General features: G+C 34.7%; 3 protein-coding genes across 3 annotated transcripts; 1 reads left to right on the top strand and 2 right to left on the bottom strand.

The window, feature by feature from the left end:
* The first annotated feature begins 380 nt into the window (after positions 1-380).
* Positions 381-2,962, top strand: LOC133805549 (uncharacterized). Its single transcript, XM_062243731.1, has 2 exons — positions 381-1,329; positions 1,512-2,962. Exons 1-2 carry the CDS (start codon positions 381-383, stop codon positions 2,960-2,962), a joined length of 2,400 nt encoding a protein of 799 aa, XP_062099715.1.
* A 7,288-nt stretch (positions 2,963-10,250) lies between these two features.
* Positions 10,251-11,131, bottom strand: LOC133807151 (uncharacterized). The gene is made up of 2 exons (XM_062245317.1): positions 10,929-11,131; positions 10,251-10,523 (listed from the first exon to the last, which is right to left on the bottom strand). Exons 1-2 carry the CDS (start codon positions 11,110-11,112, stop codon positions 10,345-10,347), a joined length of 363 nt encoding a protein of 120 aa, XP_062101301.1. The 5' UTR covers positions 11,113-11,131; the 3' UTR covers positions 10,251-10,344.
* LOC133807150 (eukaryotic translation initiation factor 5B) lies at positions 10,686-18,612 on the bottom strand. Its single transcript, XM_062245316.1, has 14 exons — positions 18,452-18,612; positions 18,284-18,374; positions 15,888-18,094; positions 15,021-15,580; positions 14,819-14,926; positions 14,636-14,736; positions 14,435-14,525; positions 14,239-14,349; positions 14,013-14,078; positions 13,431-13,490; positions 12,750-13,307; positions 12,125-12,244; positions 11,336-11,455; positions 10,686-11,251 (listed from the first exon to the last, which is right to left on the bottom strand). The coding sequence occupies exons 3-14, from the start codon at positions 18,061-18,063 to the stop codon at positions 11,186-11,188; spliced, it is 4,137 nt and encodes a 1,378-aa protein (XP_062101300.1). The 5' UTR covers positions 18,064-18,094; positions 18,284-18,374; positions 18,452-18,612; the 3' UTR covers positions 10,686-11,185.
* Positions 18,613-18,998: the final 386 nt, after the last annotated feature.

Here is an 18,998-nt window from a genome sequence, read left to right as displayed (position 1 = left end):
CAATGTGGTGGATGATTTGGAGGCAAGCTGGGACGGCTTTCAGATAGCAGAAGAGGAGGAACAGGGGCTGTTCTTTGAGGAGACTCCAGATGTTGAGGAAGAGGAAGGCATTGATGCGAGATGGTGCTTAGTGGGGAAACTACTGGGGGATAGAGTGGCCGATTTCGATACACTCCGGAATGTTTTGGCTTCATTGTGGAGGCCTGTGAAAGGGATGTTTGTGAAACAGCTAGAGACAAACAGGTTCTTATTCCAATTCTTTCATGCAATTTACATTAACAGGGTAATGGAGGGGACTCCTTGGACCTTCAATCGGACCCCTGTTATTCTGGAAAGACTTAAAACTTGGAGAAAAACCTAGATTGGTTCCACTAAACACAATGGAAATCTGGGTTCAAGTATATAATCTGAAGGTGGGTTTCATGTCTGATCGGGTTCTAAAGGCTTGTGGAGGTTTCATTGGTATGTTCATTTCATCTTGTCCGAAAAATTATGCTGGCATTTGGAGAGAGTTTCTGAGGGTTCGGGTCAGGATAAATATTGAACAACCATTGAAGAGAAGAATGAAAATACAGTACTCTAAGAGGGACTTTTTCTGGGCTGAGTTTAAATATGAGAGATTACCAACCTTCTGTTTCATTTGTGGTGTTCTTGGGCACTCTGAGAAGTTCTGTATCAAACTTTTTGAAGAAGAGCCAGAGAACATAGTCCGACCATATGGCTTGTTCATGCGTGCTCCTGACCGACGACAAGGCAAGCAGATTGGGGCTCGGTGGCTTTGTGACAACATGGCTCGACCTTTCACCGGGAATCATGAAGGAAGCTCTTCGGCGGTGACCACTAATGCAGGCGGCGTTAATGAACGCATAATCAGGGATACCCAGATGCGAGAGGCGGGAATGAGGGGAGTTAATTATGGAAACGAAGGAGTAACTCCAGGAAGGATGCGTGGGGTAGATACCGATTTGATTTACAGAGACAGAGGGGAAGTTAATGGTGGGATTCGGGGGATTGAGAAAGATTCGGGATGTAGAGTTGAAGGAGGAATAAATGGGGTAATTGTTGACCAAATCACAGATGTTAATGAAGAGGGTATTGGCTACCAAAATGAGGGTTTCCTGTTTTTAGACCCTAAACGGCGTAGGGTGAATTTGGGCCTAGAACATGGATTGCGTGTGGGCCGAACTGAAGCTATGGAGCTGGGCCGAGATGAAGAAGTTGGGGAAAGGGCTCGGGCTGGGCTGGAAATTCGAGCTAAGCTCCAAACTCAAACTAAGGAGGCGGTTTTAGACCCAATTAGTGAGGATGGAGGCCAAAATTCAGAAGTTGGTATTTTTCAAAAAAACGTGGAGGAGGCGGGTACCAGTGCTTGGGCCCGCCAAGAATTATGAGTTTATTAAGCTGGAATTGCCGGGGGCTTGGGAACCCACGGGCTTTTCAATTCTTAAAGGAAATTATTTTCCAAAAGAGACCCAATGTAGTTTTTTTATGTGAAACTTTTACTAAGAAAGATAAGGTAGATGTCATTAAGTGGAAATTAGGCTTTGAAGGTAGTTTTGTGGTGGATGCTCATGGACATAGTGGAGGGTTAGTAATGCTGTGGAGGAAAGAGGAAGAAGGCAGGTTGATGAGTTATAGTTTCAATCACATTGATATTGTGTTGAAATTGGAAAATCATCCTGAGTTTCGATTAACTGGTTTCTATGGGGAGCCCCAACGAAGATTGCGCCATAACACTTGGAGGAGACTCACACAATTAGCTGGTGCTTCAGAGTTGCCTTGGTGTCTAATTGGGGATCTCAATAATGTGCTCTACCAATGGGAAAAGAGAGGGGGTCATGCTTATCCTAGTGGTTTGATCAATGGATTTCAAGATACACTTGTTGACTGTGGATTGAGTGACATGGAGTTGATTGGTCACCCCTACACTTGGGAAAGAGGTAGAGGTACGCCGAATTGGATCGAGGTGAGACTTGACCGTGCCTTAATTTCTCAATCATGGAGGTCAATTTTCTCTGCAGCTAAATTGGTTAATCTAGAAATTTCGGCATCTGATCACTCCCCTCTTTGGTTGGACCTTGCTTATCAAAAGCGGGATCCTTACGTTAAGAGGTTCAGATTTGAGAATGCTTGGGTTAGAGAACCCATGTGTCGTCAGATCATACAAGACAACTGGGTAGCTTACAGTACTGATACTCTCCAAAACAAAATAAAGTGTTGTAGTACTGCTCTAGCTGAATGGGGCAAGGATATCACAGGTAATTTTAAGGAGCGTATAAGTCAGTGTAACAGAGTATTGAGACAACTGAAAGGGCGCAGAGATGATGAGTCTGTTCGTCGGTACCAGGAGATTCATAGTTGTCTATTTGAAGTGCTCACGCAAAAGGAGATATTCTGGCGTCAACGATCAAAGCAGTTATGGATACAAGCAGGTGACCAAAATACTAAGTTCTTTCACGCGTGTGCAAGTACCAGAAAGCGAGCTAATCAACTCACTTCTCTCAAGAATGACCATGGTATGTGGGTAGACTGGGATAATGGTTTGGGCAATGTTATTGTTGATTATTTCAGGAATATCTTCTCAGCCTCAACTACTGATTGGGATCGGGTTACTGAGTGTGTCCCAGAGAGTATAACAGAAGAGATTAATTTGGAGCTGCTTGCCCCTGTGGAAGAGGGAGAAGCCAAGGAAGCACTGTTTCAAATGCACCCAGATAAGTCACCTGGTCCAGATGGTTTTAATCCAGGCTTCTATCAGAAATTTTGGGATATTGTGGGTCCTGATGTGGTCCGGTTGGTTCAACACTTTTTCATGTTTACTGAGTTCCCAGATCATCTCAACGATACTCATATTGTTCTTATTCCCAAGAAGTCTAAGCCTGAAACTATGGGTGATCTTAGGCCTATTGCTCTATGTAATGTGGTCTACAAATTGTCTCGAAAGTTGTGGGCAATCGTTTGAAAAAGGTGCTCTATAATATAATATCTGAGACACAAAGTGCCTTTATTCCTGGTAGGCTTGTAACAGATAATATTATGGTCTCGTTCGAAATTATGCACTATCTGAAGAGGAAAACAACAAGAAAGGAGGGTTTCATGGCACTCAAACTTGATATGAGTAAGGCATATGACAGGGTCGAATGGGGTTTTTTACATGCAATGCTAAAGAAGATGGGATTTAGTGATCATTGGATAAGGATTGTGATGCGGTGTGTGAGTTCAGTTTCGTACAAGATCATCTCAGGGTGTCACGAGCTGGGGCCAATAACACCAAGTAGAGGATTAAGGCAAGGTGATCCCTTATCCCCTTATCTTTTTATTATTTGCACAGAAGGATTCTCAACTTTAATCTCAGACTATGAAAGAAGAGGGAAGATACAAGCCTATAAAGTGGCTAGGGGGGCCCCTAAGGTTTCTCACATGTTTTTTGCTAATGATAGTTATTTGTACTGTAAAGTGACGGAGAGTTCGGCCAACAGTGTGATGGAGCTCCTGAACTACTTCCAATTGGCCTCGGGGCAACAAGTGAATTTAAGTAAATCCTCGGTCTTTTTCAGTACAAACACAAAGTCTGATGTTAGAGCCAATATTTGTTCTGTGCTGAAGGTGAATGAAGCAGGGGGATCATGCACATATCTGGGGCTTCCTAATATTTTGGGCAGAAATAAGAACACTATTCTGGGTTTTCAAAAGGAGAAGATGAGAAAAAGGATTCAAAGCTGGGAAGGGAGGTTTCTTTCTAAAGCAGGTAAGGAGTTATTGCTGAAGACAATGGCTCAATCACTACCGAGTTATGCTATGAATGTCTTTTTGCTTCCTTTGGGTTTGTGTAAAGAAATGGAGCAGATGATGAGTAAATATTGGTGGAAGTCATCCTCAAAGAACAATAAGGGTATACATTGGCAGAGTTGGGATAAGCTGTCAATTCATAAGTCAAAAGGAGGGATGGGGTTTAGAAATCTCCATGAGTTCAATCTGGCATTGCTTTGTAAACAAGGTTGGCGGCTGTTGTGTCGACCTAATACTTTGGTGGCCCAGATTTTCACAGCAAGATATTTTGGGGGAGGGGATTTCTTGTCAGCAGAGTTGGGAAGTAATCCTAGCTTTATATGGCGCAGTATATATGAGACAAAGGAGATTGTTCATGCTGGGGCAAGGAGACGAGTTGGGAATGGGTCACAAATTAATATTACACAAGACCCTTGGTTACCTTGTGAAGAGAACCCTAGAGTCAGTACTATCCATCCAGTTTTATCTGACCAGAATGTTGCTGCTTTGATGATCACTGGGAGAGTTGCTTGGGATGAAGACTTGGTGCGAGATATGTTTAACAACAGGGATGCTCAGCTCATATTAAGCATCCCCTTAAGTTCAAGTCGTAATGAAGATGCGTGGTTTTGGGCATTTGAATCCTCATGCCACTTTTCTGTGAAGAGTGCTTATCGATACTTGCAACTGGATAAGGATGATGGGGTTCAGGGTGATAAAACGAGTTTTTGGAGTAAACTTTGGAAGCTTCGTGTACCTCCAAAGGTTAAAGACTTGTTGTGGAGAGCGTCTTCTGAGTGTTTACCCACTAAAGCTCAGCTGCATCTTAAACATGTGGATATAGATGCCACCTGTCCCTTGTGTCAGGCTAGCAGGGAATCAATCAATCATTGTTTAGTGGAGTGTCCTATTGCTAGGGCTAGTTGGCATCGTACAGGTATTGGAGTTAACACCAATGTGGAAGGCACTTTCTCTGCTTGGTTGGAGGCGCTATTTCAGTCCTTTGAGGGGGAGCAGAGGAAACTTATAGCCATGACATGTTGGGCACTATGGAGGGTGAGAAATGATAGTGTGTGGAAGGGTAAAATTGCTAGGGTAGCAACTGTGTATAACTTGGCTAGAAGCACGTTAGATCAGTGGACCAAAGCTCAGAATAAATTTGAGGTACCAACTGCTGCATTTTTTACTAGTGAGGATGGGGCTGCGAAGTGGAGAAGGCCAACAGAAGGTGTAGTCAAAATCAATGTTGATGCCGCTCTCTTCTCTGAGTCATCAAAATACAGCTTTGCATGTGTTGCTCGTACTGAACAGGGTCATGCTTTGGAGGCTATTACATGTTGTAGGCAGGGGGTGGTGTCTCCTGAACTGGCAGAAGCTATGGGGATGAGGGAAGCACTAAGCTGGATTAAGAAGAAAACATGGAATCAGGTGATTATCGAGACTGATTGCCTTACAGTTATTCAAGCTCTTCGTAGTTCACCCTCAATGGATTCTTATTTTGGGAGTATATTCTCTGATTGTAAGAGTTTGTGGAATGATGTTAAGAAGATTAATATTTTATTTGTTAAGCGGTCTGCGAGCAGTGTTGCTCATGCTCTTGTTAGAGCTTCCTGTCTTGTTGCTGATCGTATTATCAACTCATGTTATTCTTGATGTAATCTTGAAGGACAATTGCTAATAAAACTCCATCTTTATTTCAAAAAAAAATAGAGACTATATCCAGTTGAAAGTTTTAAGGATACTACATCACTTTCTTAAGCTTAATTTAAAACTAACAAAAAAAAAAAGCATCCCCATTATTAGCGTCTTGATAAACAAGGTCGTACAAAAAAATTTAAATACATGAACAAAAAAAATAACGAATAATGTTAAGGTTCTTGCATGTGCCATGACGGACTAGGAGGATTGGAATGGCCATGACCCTTCTAACTTTTTTTTTTACAATGTATTTTTTATAAAAAAAATATATATGTATAAATTTATATTAGTCCGAAAAAATTATACATGTATATATATACTAGATACAAGCAATATTTACTTAATTTTATTTATATTTATTAATTTTTTTTATTAAATTAGTATAATATTGTCATATAAATTTTAAATAAATAAACAATATTATATATAAAAGAATAACATCAACATATCAAACAAAAATTAAACTAAAATATTGTTTATGATTTCTTTTTAAAGTATATATATTATGATATCATTTTAAATCGCGAACTACTATATTTAAGATACAAAATATTCGTAATATTATTCAAAAACGCATTAATAATTGGAAAATAAGCTTGTTTATTACTAATAGAAGATAAATGTTATTCTCATTTCTTATGTAATTACATAGTCATACTATTTATTTACACACAACATTTATATACAATATTTATTTTTATTCAATACGAATATATATTTATATAAGTTAGATCAAATAAAAAAAATAACATGTTTTCTTTTTAAATATAATTTTTTAATAAAAATTAAGATTATGTATTATATATTATTATAATATTTAAATTTATATTAATACAATTATTAAATACCTAGCATTGTATTAAATATTATTATAATAATAATATTTTTACAATATTTGAATTCATATTAATATAATTAGTAAAAAATTATGATTATATATTATAATAGATACAAGCAACATGCAATGCACGTTTGTTTAATTTTATTTATAGAATTTATTAATTATTTTTATTAAATTTGTATTATTGTCATATGAATTTTAAATAAATAAATAATATTATATAAAAAAAAAGAATAACATAAACATAGTAACTTGTGCATGAATTCATTTTGTTTTATTGTGCATTTTAAATCAAAACATTATTTATAATTTTTTTAAAATATATATAGCTAATATGTAACATTTTTAAACATAAATAATAATTTTTGTTTAATAAAAATTAATATTATGTATTATATATTATTATTACAATGATATTTTATAATATATAAATTTATATTAATATAAGTATTAAATATTAGTCTTGTATTAAATATTATATATTATGATGATTATATTTTATAATATTTGAATTCATATTAAGATAATTAATAAGAAATTAGGATTATATATTATTATCATAATATTATTTTATAACATTTAAATTTATATTAATATAATTATTAAATATCTAGTCGTGTATTATATATTATTATAATAATGATATTTTATAATATTTGAATTTATATTAATATAATTATTATATATGTAGTGATGTTATATTAAATATTATTATAATAATTATATTTTTATAATATTTGAATTTATATTAATATAATTAATAAATATCTATTTTAGTTAGTTTTAAATGAGTATTTTGTTAAATATTTAGAATATTCCGTTAAAGTTAACAAAACAAACTGTTAAAACTAAGAATTTTCGTTATCTACACATTTTTTATATAGAAGAGATATTATCATAATAATATTTTATAACATTTGAATTTCTATTAATATAATTATTAAATATCTATTTTTGTATTAATATTGTTATAATAATGATATTTTATAACATTTAAATTTGAATTTGAATTTATCTTAATATAATTAATAAATATAACTTTTTAATTTGTCTTAAAAGTATATTATGATAAATATTTATAATATTCTGTTAAACTTAACAAAAAAAATTGTTAAAACCAAGAGCTTCTCTTATCTACACACTTTTTATATATAGAGATATATTAGTATAATCTTTATGAAAAACAAAAATTAAATAAAAATTATCCTATTCTATATTTTAATCTCGAATTTATCATTGTGTATTTCCATATAAAGAGCATTATTATATATAATAAATAGGTATTTGCCGTAAAAATACTAAATTTTTCATAATAGTCACTTAAGTATTAAATCAATTTTTTTATAGCAATAATATCAAATATTTGCTAATAGTTGTACTTAAGTACCAAATCAATTTTTTTTACCACAATAATATTAAATATTTACTGACAACTGCACACATTAATGCCAATTTAATTTTTTTTATAGTAATAATATCTTAAATAAGGAATTTTCAAAAAAAATATCTTAAGTGTAATATTAATAAAGATTTGATAATATTACTACACTAAAAAATTGGTACTTCACTACAACTATTAACAAAAATTTAGTATTAATGTCATCAAAAAAAAAATTTGGTACTCAAGTACAACTTTTATGAAAGATTTAATATTTTTTGCGAAAAATATCCCTATAAAACATTTTAAATTCCAATAATTTGTGACATATCATATATATATATATATATATTACATAATTATAGTAGTATCTATAACATGGAGAATATACTTTAATATTATTAAGGAAGAAATAAAATAGATAAAATATCAGTACCACAATTTTACTCAATAATATATACAAAATTACATCAAATATATAATAACAAATTCTGCATGCACGTACTATTATTATCATTATTAATTTGTACATAATCTTAAGATGAGTTTGTTGTACGTACAGAATGTGAGGATACTTTCTTCCCTTCTCTTCTAAAAGACATGTCTGAGGTTGTACATTTCATCAACAATGGCGCCCAAAATTTGGTGAAAAAGTCACACTTAGCTAATTCAGCAAGCTTATTCCGAAAGTATGTTTTTTTCATTAAGAAAAACTTACAATTTGGAATAAGCCAACAAGCCAATTTGTCATTAAATGAAGTGAACCATCTTATAATCTATGCCACACTCAATGCGGTTGCTATACGAAAAATCCTCAAGAAATATGACAAGGTCATCATCATCATCGTATATATATATATATATTCTTTTTTCTTTCATTATATATGTATATATATATATACAAACTTGAACCATATATTTAAAAAATAATAATAATACAGGTACACTGCTGTAGAAAAGGGCAAAAGTTCAGAGTAGAAAGTCAAGCCAAGGATTTGGACATGTTGAAATCGCCTTGGCTTTTGGAACTGATGGCACTTCATATCAATTTGAGTACAAACAAATTGAATTTGATACAACCATTATTGTTCGAAACCCTATTTCATATGGATGCTGAAAAACCCTATCTTTTAGTCACTCTTTTCAGCTTCATAAGCCTCAATTTCGACTTGACCTGTCCAATTTGTTTGGTGAGTATACTAAGAACAATATTTTAAATAGATTTTACATAATAAAACATATTTTTAGTATTTAAGTAATGAATATTCTAAATCATTATATTATATTATCGAAGCAAATTCCGTCATATCTGTATATTATTTCAACTTACGTATATATTATTTCGATTTCACAATCATAAATATTAAAAAAATACTAAGAATCAATACGAACAATATAAACATGGGTGATGTAAATATAAGATTTTCTTATGTGATGAGTAGATTAACACTAATAATTAATTATAAAATGGCTTGTATTATGAAACAGGAAACAGTTTTCGATCCAATTTCACTTTCGTACAGCCATATTTTGTGTTATATGTGTGCTTGTTCGGTTGCATCAGTGACCATTGTCGATGGACTCAAAAGTGCAGACCCTAAATCAAAATGTCCTATTTGTCGTCAAGTAAGTGTTAGGGAAACAAGAAACTATTAATATATACCCTATTTGGGGTCAAAAATACTCTAAAATTTACACACATAAAATATTAAGTTACCATTTATGTTTACTAGGAGCCTAACTAGTATTCATAATATTATTTGGATCAAAATCAACCAAAGCTCATGCTACCTTACCTTAGAAATTATGTTGCTCAGCCTAGAAATTGAGTGAAAGAGTGGTTTAAAAAAAATGTGTGCAAAGGTGTTAAAGGCTAAGAAAGAAAAGTATGAGTTTACAAGAATTTATATAAGCTATGCTATACACAAATAAAAAAAATTTGCCTCCCTATATGATTGATTCCATTATTGTCCTAATATGTGTGATGTAATATTCTATTATTATAAAGAGGATTAATCGACTCTTTTTTTAATTTCTCTAAAATTCAAAATTCCAGGCTGGGGTAAATGAAGGTGCTGTACACTTAGATCAGTTGGGCATGTTATTGAGCCGCAGGTAACTAATCATTATGGATTATTAAGTGTAATAGTATATGTTTACAACTCCAATAATTTTTTTAAAAAATATTTCATTTTCCAACAAACAAAAAAAAAGCACTTATAATAGAAAAGGCAAACAAAAAGAATGAGAAGGAAGATGACACTTCATTTATTTACACCTTACCTAAGTATCCAATTTTTTTTTTTTTTTTGACAAATTCCAATAAATTTTTTTGCACTTAGGAAAGTGTCATAGTGATAAAAAAATAATACATGTTTTTTAGATTATAATAAGAGGGCTATTGGTTCCCATACTGAATTTCTTTATATGGTTTCCCAATATTACAGATTGCCAGAGTACTGGGAAGAACGTTTGCAGAGGGAAAGAAAAGAAAGACTTAAACAAGCCAAGGAGCATTGGGAATTGCAGTGTCGTGCTTTTATGGGATACCCATAATCAATAAAAGGATCATAGAGTTTGATTATAATTTATTTTACAAATAATAATAAAATAATACATTGTCAAATTTACCACCACATTGTTGTTTAATATTTTAATATTATTCAACTTGTATATCGTTCAAAATCTCAATGCAAATCGTAGTAATCTTATATTGCCTAAAACCACAAATTTTAAAAAGTGAATCAAAATTGAAATTTAAAGTCATTACAATGCTCTGCATATTAGATAATAATTTCGGCCATGCAACCCCTTCATATGGCTTTGAATTTGATGATCCTATAACAATTTGAACAAGCGTTAATCGTTTTGCTTGTTCAAAATAAATAAATAAACAGACCCAAAACAAACCTACGAGCAATATGGATTATCTAAAATCTAAAAGTTGAAAACCAAAAACTCATCTCATAATCAATTGGTTTAGGCTGAAAAGAAATAAGCTGTGATAAAAGAATTTATTTTAAGATGATATTGTTCTTGTAATAACTAATAACCCAGACTATCAAAATTTCAAAATGTAAGAACTTTAGAAAATTACTTTAGAAAAAAAAAAGGCCACTTAGGGGGCTCTTTTCTCCTACTACGGTACAGCTCACAATTTTGACAATGAATTAAATTTTTGAAGAAACAAAACACGTTGACATCTTTGAACAAAAATATGACAACTTTAAGGTAAAATCTTACCCACTTCCAGCTTTCCACACTCGGAACCTTTGTATACCACCATCAACACTTGAATGAACTCGATCACTTCTTTGGCACTGAACACTCTGAAAGAAAAGTGGACCAATTTGCTGCTGCTGCTGTTGAATGGATCAAAACATTTTTCCGGACAAAATTTTGCTCTACTAATCTCTGTATCAGACATCTTCAGAGTGAGGCCACCTGGTATTTTCGACCGAAAAATTGTTTTGTGGCTGTGCTTAATATAAAAAATAATCTCATTGTATCTTGAAAAGATTCTTCAGTTTCACGACCAACTTCCAATCCTCTAGTGAGAGATCCTCCTAAACAATTTGTATTATGATTAGAAATCAAAGCAAGAGGTTACCCATGAAAATAGAAAACTCTCACTGATCATTTCAACTTACTCGATAATTAGTTTTTAGGATGTCAATGGACTTTCTTGAAATATGGCTGACAAGCTCATCTTCAATCTCAAAATGCCTGCCGAACATCTTCTGCTGCTCCTCAGAATTGCTGCCAACAATCTGCAAAAGCACAAGTACAAAAATAGCTATAAACCCAACTCTAACTACCATGCAGAAGTGCATGGAAACACTAGATATTTCAAAATAAACGAAGAATTAGAATGTAAAGACTAAGCTATAAGCTCAATTTTCAGGTTGCGAATATATTTTCAGAACTTAAAATTGTCTTTATAAGATTACATATTATCATGAAATGAAAGTGTACAAGCCAACGTACCAAGGAGCTGTAAATAATAATTTTAATTCACACTTGTTAAAATGAGAAATCAACATTATTTTCTTAAACAACTTACCATCTGGGTAAAGAAAACTACAGCAGAATTTAAACTTGGCAAACTAAAGCGCAACAAGAAGCATACAGAAATATTGATTACAAATCTATGGTGCACAAAAATTAAACAGCAATTTATCCCAAATACATGTGAAAATTTAAATTGGGCGTATCATTTTTCATAGCATTAACTTCAATTTCACTTTTAATTTTAAGAGAGAAATCAAGATTAGCCAGTCCAGTTAACTTTCAAGAAAGTTGCACCAAGCCATAAACCCGATATTTTACTTTAATTGATACTGTTAAAAACGCATGAAATCCATACTTATCATTGCTACACAACAGACAACAAATTCAACTTGACTAATACATGCATCAAACATCACATTAAAGATTACCTTAATGGCCACCTTCTGCCCTTTCTTGGCCGTATCAACAGGTTTATGGTTATTTTCAATTGAAGCAATGCGACCAATATCAATGAAATCCTTTTGAGGAATACAAATTGGAGTTCCCACCTATACAGAGAAATGTGCAACGTTAACACAGAACTAATGCAAGTAATAAATGTTCATCCTACAAAGCCAGAAACCTATTTAGAGTTTCCCAAGAATTAGTGTAGTCCTGTAACTCTTCATTTTTTAGAAGTATTAAAATCAGAGCATAGAAGTTGAAAATATTACAATACAAGATCTCAATTCTTTTCCCTATGCCAGAAGATCTGCTTACACACAACTACACAATTCAACTAGAAAGTCATCACATTGTATGGTCAAAGATAAACACGCCATAAAACACCAAGCTCATGTATTAGAATAATTTTTTTAACCCACTCCAAACAACCATCTTCGTTTTTAGAGGTAAATTAAGAGGTAACCAGACTAACTTCTACTTGAATTTCGTATTTGCCCAATTTTCATATGACAGAAAACATGAATTCAAAAAAAAAGGCCACAACCTTATCACCGAGTTGTTAAGATTTGTGAACATGAAATTAGGATAAATAAAATAAAACATTAGTACCTTTGCAATGCCTTCAAGAATATCAACTCCCAAGACAATTGGATCTTTTTTATTGAAAATACAATTGGGTAAAATCTTGAGAACACATGGGAAGACTGCTTCATCGGCTGCTTCCTTCTTCTTTTCCTCCTTCAAATTATCTATATAGGCCTTAAATTGATCAAATAAGTGATAAATAATATCAGCAATAAAGATCTTTACGCCCAACTCATCGGCAAGTTCACGGGACTCTGGCGTCACTTTGACGTCAAAAGCTAAAATTGTCGCAAACTCCTTTTTCTTTTCTAGCATCACACTGGCCTTCATGACATCTTTCTTGTGTACAGGGCCTATGCTTATACCACTAACAGGAATATTTACTTCTGGGGTTTTAAGAAACTCCAGCAATGCTTCCAAGGAACCAAGAGTAGATGCTTGCACACAAACTCCTTCACCACTCTTGTCGATCCTGCTCATGACAGACTTCATATCCTCCATAGTTGTTTCCTTGATATCTTCCAAGTCATCATTAGGGCCCACCACATACAGACCAGTACCAGCAATAGCATGCTCAAGGCCCTGCATAAAACATTTATTAGAAAATTAAGAAATCTCAATTCAGACGTGGAACTCATCAGCAACCAGTTCAATTCCAAAGAGCTTAGGGGTTAAAAAGCATGGAGGATTAGCTAGAATGATCACCTGTGCTGTGATCTTTATACCCTGTGCAGCCTTGATTTCCTTGTGATGCAGATAGGTTCCCTAAACATCAAACAAACAATAAATCAAAATCAAAATATTTCAGAACTATGATTAAGGGACACAAAAATATCACAATATCCACACAAAAAAGTAAAAAAAAAACATATTTAATGATTTAAAGTTCGCCAGCCCAATCCATAAAAATTATCTCTGTGCAAGACATTGTGCAATTCAAGTTTAATGACATGTTCCACCTTGTCAACTTTGGTAGCCTCTAAACAATAATAATTTTGTTAATTGGGAGTAATCAGTAAATCATGGAAAGCTTCTATCAGTATAGACAACAGGAATTCCTAAATGTAAATCATGGAGGAAAATTGGCAGCACATGTTAGAGCCCAAATGTAAATTTCCTTGCAATTTTTCTCTATTTAGTTTCTTCACATTAGATTTACTTTAGTTAGTTTTCCAAGTGGATAAAGACTTTAGGTGAGGCTTCTATAAAAGACATAATATAAAATTAGTAATTGAATTTCTTCTGGAAGATTCTCCAAGAATCTTAGTTTCTCAGGAAAAAGATTACCTTGACACGGAGCTCTTTCATGGGATGGGGTGTTAACAATGCTCGAATGCTAGTAACAATTGGTCCCTTCAAAATAGAATACATATTGACAATAATTAGTGAAAATCTTAATGTAACCTCTATAACTATTCATATGAATAATGAATCGAAAGAAAAAATAATGAATTATACAAACTACAAACTCAAACTCTAGGCTGGATTTGGAAGAAGGATTAAAGATGCTTACTTGCATGCCACAAACAACAATTTGATCTCCTTCATGAAGCACTCCGTTGACCAGTACAACATCAATAGTTGTCCCATGACCTTCAATGACCTTAACCTCTAATACAGTACACTGGCAAAAAGAACGAGATTAATCAGATTTATCTAGTTTTAACTGTCTGAGAGTTGAGTAATGGTATGGTGAAAATAAAGCAAACCTGCACTTCATTGCTGAAAGTAAGCTTTTCAACCATAGTTTTCTGAGTCCATTGAACCAATAGTAACAACATATCTGGAATGCCTTCACCACTGAAATAGTTACCCCAAACACAAAACATCAGACAAGGAAGCAAAGACAGACAGTCCAAAGAGAATAAAAAGTTACATTGAAATATGAACCCAGAGTAAGTAAATCATACGTAATGGCACTTGTAGGTACAATGCTGTATGTCTCTCCCATTTCTTTGTTTTTGTAGTATAACTCAGTATTTAAGCCTTGTTCCTTGAACTGGGTAACAATCTGATGAGCCGATCAAATTTAAGAAATTAGTACAATCGAACAGACAACGTATAAAAGAAAAAGAAATTGGAAAGCTTCTGACCTGAGTGAGCCTCATGTTGAACTCATTTTGGACATCCTTAGATTGTTGCTTCATTGCCTTTACAATTGGTGCGTTGCGGGTGCTTTTCCACCCATAGAGTCTGTCTACCTGCAAATTTAAAAATTGAATAAAAAAGACATGAGTCAAATGTGAAGCAAATGGTGAAGGAAGACACCCAGTACTGGTCAGCTATAGTGTGCACCTTGTTCAATGCCACAATAAACTCGGTATTCCTCATTTTCAGAAGATTCAATGACTCGATTGTTTGTGGTTCTAAGCCGTGCATAATATCCACAACCAAAATCGCAATATCACATAACCCTGAACCCCTTGACCTCAAGTTTGTGAATGATTCGTGACCAGGAGTATCAATAACCAATAGCCCTGGCACCTTAAGTGTAGCATCAGCTTTTAGTTCCTTGGTCCGTTCACGTATGTTCACCGCAGGGAAATATGTTGCTCCAATTTGTTGAGTAATACCTCCAGCCTCACCTTCTTGAACATTAGTACCACGAATACAATCCAATAGCTTAGTTTTACCAGTATCGACATGTCCCATGATGCAGCAAATGGGTGAACGAAGGTCCTTTTCAGTCGTAGGCGTAGCATCTGAATTTTGTGTTGCTTTTTTCGCTGTAGCATTTTTCGTCTTCTTTTTGTCAGTAACTTCAGGCTCCTGATTTTTCTTATTGTCCACATCCTGAGATTGAACAGATTTTTTTGCAGTATCGGCAGGCTTGGTACTTGCAGCTGCAGAAGAGGCTGCAAATATCGAAAAACCAAAACAGTAAATGATCAGTTGTCAAACAGACCACATAAGTAGCTCAAACCTATCAGTTCAGCTTGTAAAACACAAATAAATTTCAGATACAAACACTCAAACTGCTAGTGTTAGATGATTCCATCAGTACAGTCAACAGAAATCAATGAAGATTTCTAAATACATCATACATGTATGTAGCCGAGCAAGGTTCTTTCAAAACAACTAGTGCAAAACATCACCAGTGTTTTTATTTATCACTTGGTAAACGAATAGCAATATCCTAACTAAAATAAAGATCATGTGTACCTGTGTTTTTCACTCCTTTTTTAGCAACAGGTTTCGTCTCAGCGTCAACCTCCTCATCAGCAAACGCTCTTACTGAAATATTGACAGTGGCCTCATCCCAGCTCTTTGCATCCCATTCATCATCGTCGTCATCTTCTTCTTCTTCTTCAATTCCATTCTCTTGGATAGACTCAGCCACTTCGGACTTCTCATCAACATCATCTGTCTCCTCAACCTTCTCAGATTCCACGGAATTGACCTCAGAAACAGTTTCTTGCAGAGCTTCCCTTTCCTCAGTGTCTTCAACTGGCTTAGAAGAACCTGCACCATTAACTTGATGGGGTATTGATTTTGACTTCTTTTTCTGGTACAATGGTTTTTTAGCTCGTGCACCGGTGTCATTGGTAGGAAGAGGCATCCCAGCATTAGCAAGTATTTGGTTTCTCATTGCCTCCAACCTACGAGCTTCTTCCTTCTGCTTCCCACTTAAAAGCTTGCCTTCCAGTTTCTTTTTTTGCAACTTCTCCTTTTCCCTCTCCTTTTTCCGACGCCTGGCCTCTTCAGCTTGCCTCTCAAGTTCTTCTTGCTTCCGCCTTTCCTCTTCTTCCCTCCTTAACTTCTCCTCTTCTTCCTTCTTTGCCTTCTCTTCCGCCTCTTTTCTCCTGGCAAGTGCCTCTTGCATCTCCCTGACATGTTTTGGCACTTTTTTGTCAGCAGCTTTACCCTTAGACTCATTCTTTTTGGGTTCTGTTGCTTCAGTCTTCACTTCAGTTTGCTTTTCAACTTTTGTTTCAACAGAAGCAGCTGTCGCCGCAGCTGCTGCCGCTGCTGCCTTCTTTTCCTTTTCTTTTTCCTTCTTCTTTTTCTTTTTCTTTGCCGCAGCAGACTCTACATTCTCTTCTTCACCTTCCTTTTCACCCAAATCATCAACAGAACCAGCTGTTTCAGGTTCCTGAACTTTCTCCTCTTGTGTAGGAGCAGCAGGCTTTGATACTGGAGGCGCTTCACCAAGCTCAGCAAGAATTTTCTCCAAATCATCCTCTTCTTGATCAGTCCTTCCTCCCTTCTTCTTCTTCTTTTTATTCTTAGAAGTTCCTGCTACTTCCTGATTCTTACTGACTTTAGACGACCCATCAGCTCCGCTATTACTATTTCCAACGCTCAATGGTTCAATTTCAGCTGCATCTGTAACTTCACTCCCATCCCCAACATCTTCTTCATTCAATTGAGAAAAAACACTGTTACCTTTCTTTTTAGAAGATTTCTTCTTACCCGAAAATGATATGACCGAAGCATCTTCATCCTCCAAAGCATCGTTGCCAACTCTAGATGATTCAGATACAGACACATCTTCATCAATTCCCTCATCGAGTAGTACTGCATTAAATGAACTACCACCACCTTTCTTAGCTGCCTTTGATGACTTCTTTTTCTTACCAGAAAAAGTAACTTGAGCATACTCGTCATCCTCCTCTTTCTTTTCATCCTCCTCTTTCTTTTTATTCTCAGGTTCAACCCCATCTCCAAGAGCATCAAAACCAGAGGCATTAAACAAACTACCACCCTTCTTCCCACCCTTAGATGATTTTTTTTTCTTCCCCATAAACTCAATAGCTGGGGCCTCCTCATCATCTTCAACCAACTTATTCTCATCCATGAAATTATCAACCACCTCCCCATCATTATCATCATCATTGTCATCATCAATAGCATCAAAAGCTGAGGCAGAAAACAAACTATGGCCACTCTTTTTCGACGGTTTCTTCTTGCCCGAAAGACTCACCACTGGAGCACCATCCCCCTCATCACTCTGAACCGTTTCCTCCTGATTATCATCATCATCTTCAAGCAACCCAAAACTCGAACCACTAAGCATACTATTCCCTTTACCCTTTTTCGACTTGCCCTTCTTCTTACCAGCAAAGACAACTTCATGATCATCATCATTATCATCCTCAACCTCCTCCACCGCCTTTTCTTCATCATTGCCTTTGAGCTCAGAAGCCTTAGAGCCACCCTTCTTGCCCTTCTTCTTCCCAGTAATTACAACCTTCTCCTCCTGAACTTGGGACTCCTCAGATAGCTCAGTTCCAATAGCGTACTCATCGTCATCAATAAGTAACCCCTTCTTCTTTGACTTGGCACCCCCTTGTGCAGGGTTCTCATCGTCCCGAGCATTGGTCTTCTTTCGACCCATCGAGATTTCAACGAATTAAGATTAAGAAACCCTAATTTCAAAATCAGAAACCAGAATCAAAACCAAAATAACAAGATTCGAGAAATAAGTAAAATCAAAAACCCTTGGTGCGAAGGTTGATATATTCTAGAGAGAGAAAAAACCTAGTAAAGATGAGTACAGGAGAGAGAGAGAAAACAGATATATATATATAGAGAGAGAGAGAGAGTTGTAGTAGTACCTTGCCGAGCTCCCAACGAATCGAAACCCAAACCCAAATCCAAATCCAAATCCAAATCCAATTTGTTTTCTAGTAGTTTCAAGGAAGAACCCTGGAATGGAAAGGGGAAACTTTATATAAATAATCTCGAAAACAGAAAAACAGAGAACGACTTATCGTTTTGCTCACAAGCAGAGTGGGTGTCCGGTCGTCGTTTTCCGGTGCCGCTGTGAGTGTGAGGCTGTGGTTGGCTGAATACTACTGCCGACGGCTGCGATAGAGTGTAAAAGAGAAGAGAATTAGGGGACGAGGAGGAGAGAAATAAGAAGGAAAAAAAGTGTAAAATAGTTTTTTTTTTTTTCTTAGGCAAAAAATTATGTTAATTTAATTCTCACAATTTTCCAAACTAAATATAGTGAAATTCTACATCAACCCCTATTTTTGGACCCACCTATTTTTGTTAGTAATTTTTTTTTTGAGTAATAATATGTGCACTTATAATTTACACATAAAAAATTATATATATATACAAAGTTGTAGTTGTGTGGTAGTTTAGCTAATCATTCACATTTATCAAAATTAATGCTTACTATTTTAAAAAATAGTGTCACATCTTTGTGTGTAATATTTTAGTGCATATTTTGGTTGTACAAACTATTATTTTTTTTATGATTGCGTATATTGTAGTTATTTAAAGTCTCTTGTAAATTTTCAGAAAATTCTTAATAATTTACAA

This window comes from Humulus lupulus, chromosome X (genome assembly GCF_963169125.1).
Source record: "Humulus lupulus chromosome X, drHumLupu1.1, whole genome shotgun sequence".
NCBI lineage: Eukaryota > Viridiplantae > Streptophyta > Magnoliopsida > Rosales > Cannabaceae > Humulus > Humulus lupulus.
This window is presented reverse-complemented; position numbering and strand designations above follow the sequence as displayed.

Coding starts and splice junctions, on each gene's coding strand:
- LOC133805549 (XM_062243731.1), top strand. CDS start 381: ATGGAAATCTGGGTTCAAGTATATAATCTGAAGGTGGGTTTCATGTCT. Junction 1,330..1,511: donor AGGCCAAAATTCAGAAGTTG/GTATTTTTCAAA, acceptor TTACTAAGAAAG/ATAAGGTAGATGTCATTAAG.
- LOC133807151 (XM_062245317.1), bottom strand. CDS start 11,112: ATGTCTGATACAGAGATTAGTAGAGCAAAATTTTGTCCGGAAAAATGT. Junction 10,524..10,928: donor GTGTGGAAAGCTGGAAGTGG/GTAAGATTTTAC, acceptor AAATTGTTATAG/GATCATCAAATTCAAAGCCA.
- LOC133807150 (XM_062245316.1), bottom strand. CDS start 18,063: ATGGGTCGAAAGAAGACCAATGCTCGGGACGATGAGAACCCTGCACAA. Junction 14,737..14,818: donor TCAACATGAGGCTCACTCAG/GTCAGAAGCTTT, acceptor TCGGCTCATCAG/ATTGTTACCCAGTTCAAGGA. Junction 14,350..14,434: donor CTTTCAGCAATGAAGTGCAG/GTTTGCTTTATT, acceptor TCTTTTTGCCAG/TGTACTGTATTAGAGGTTAA.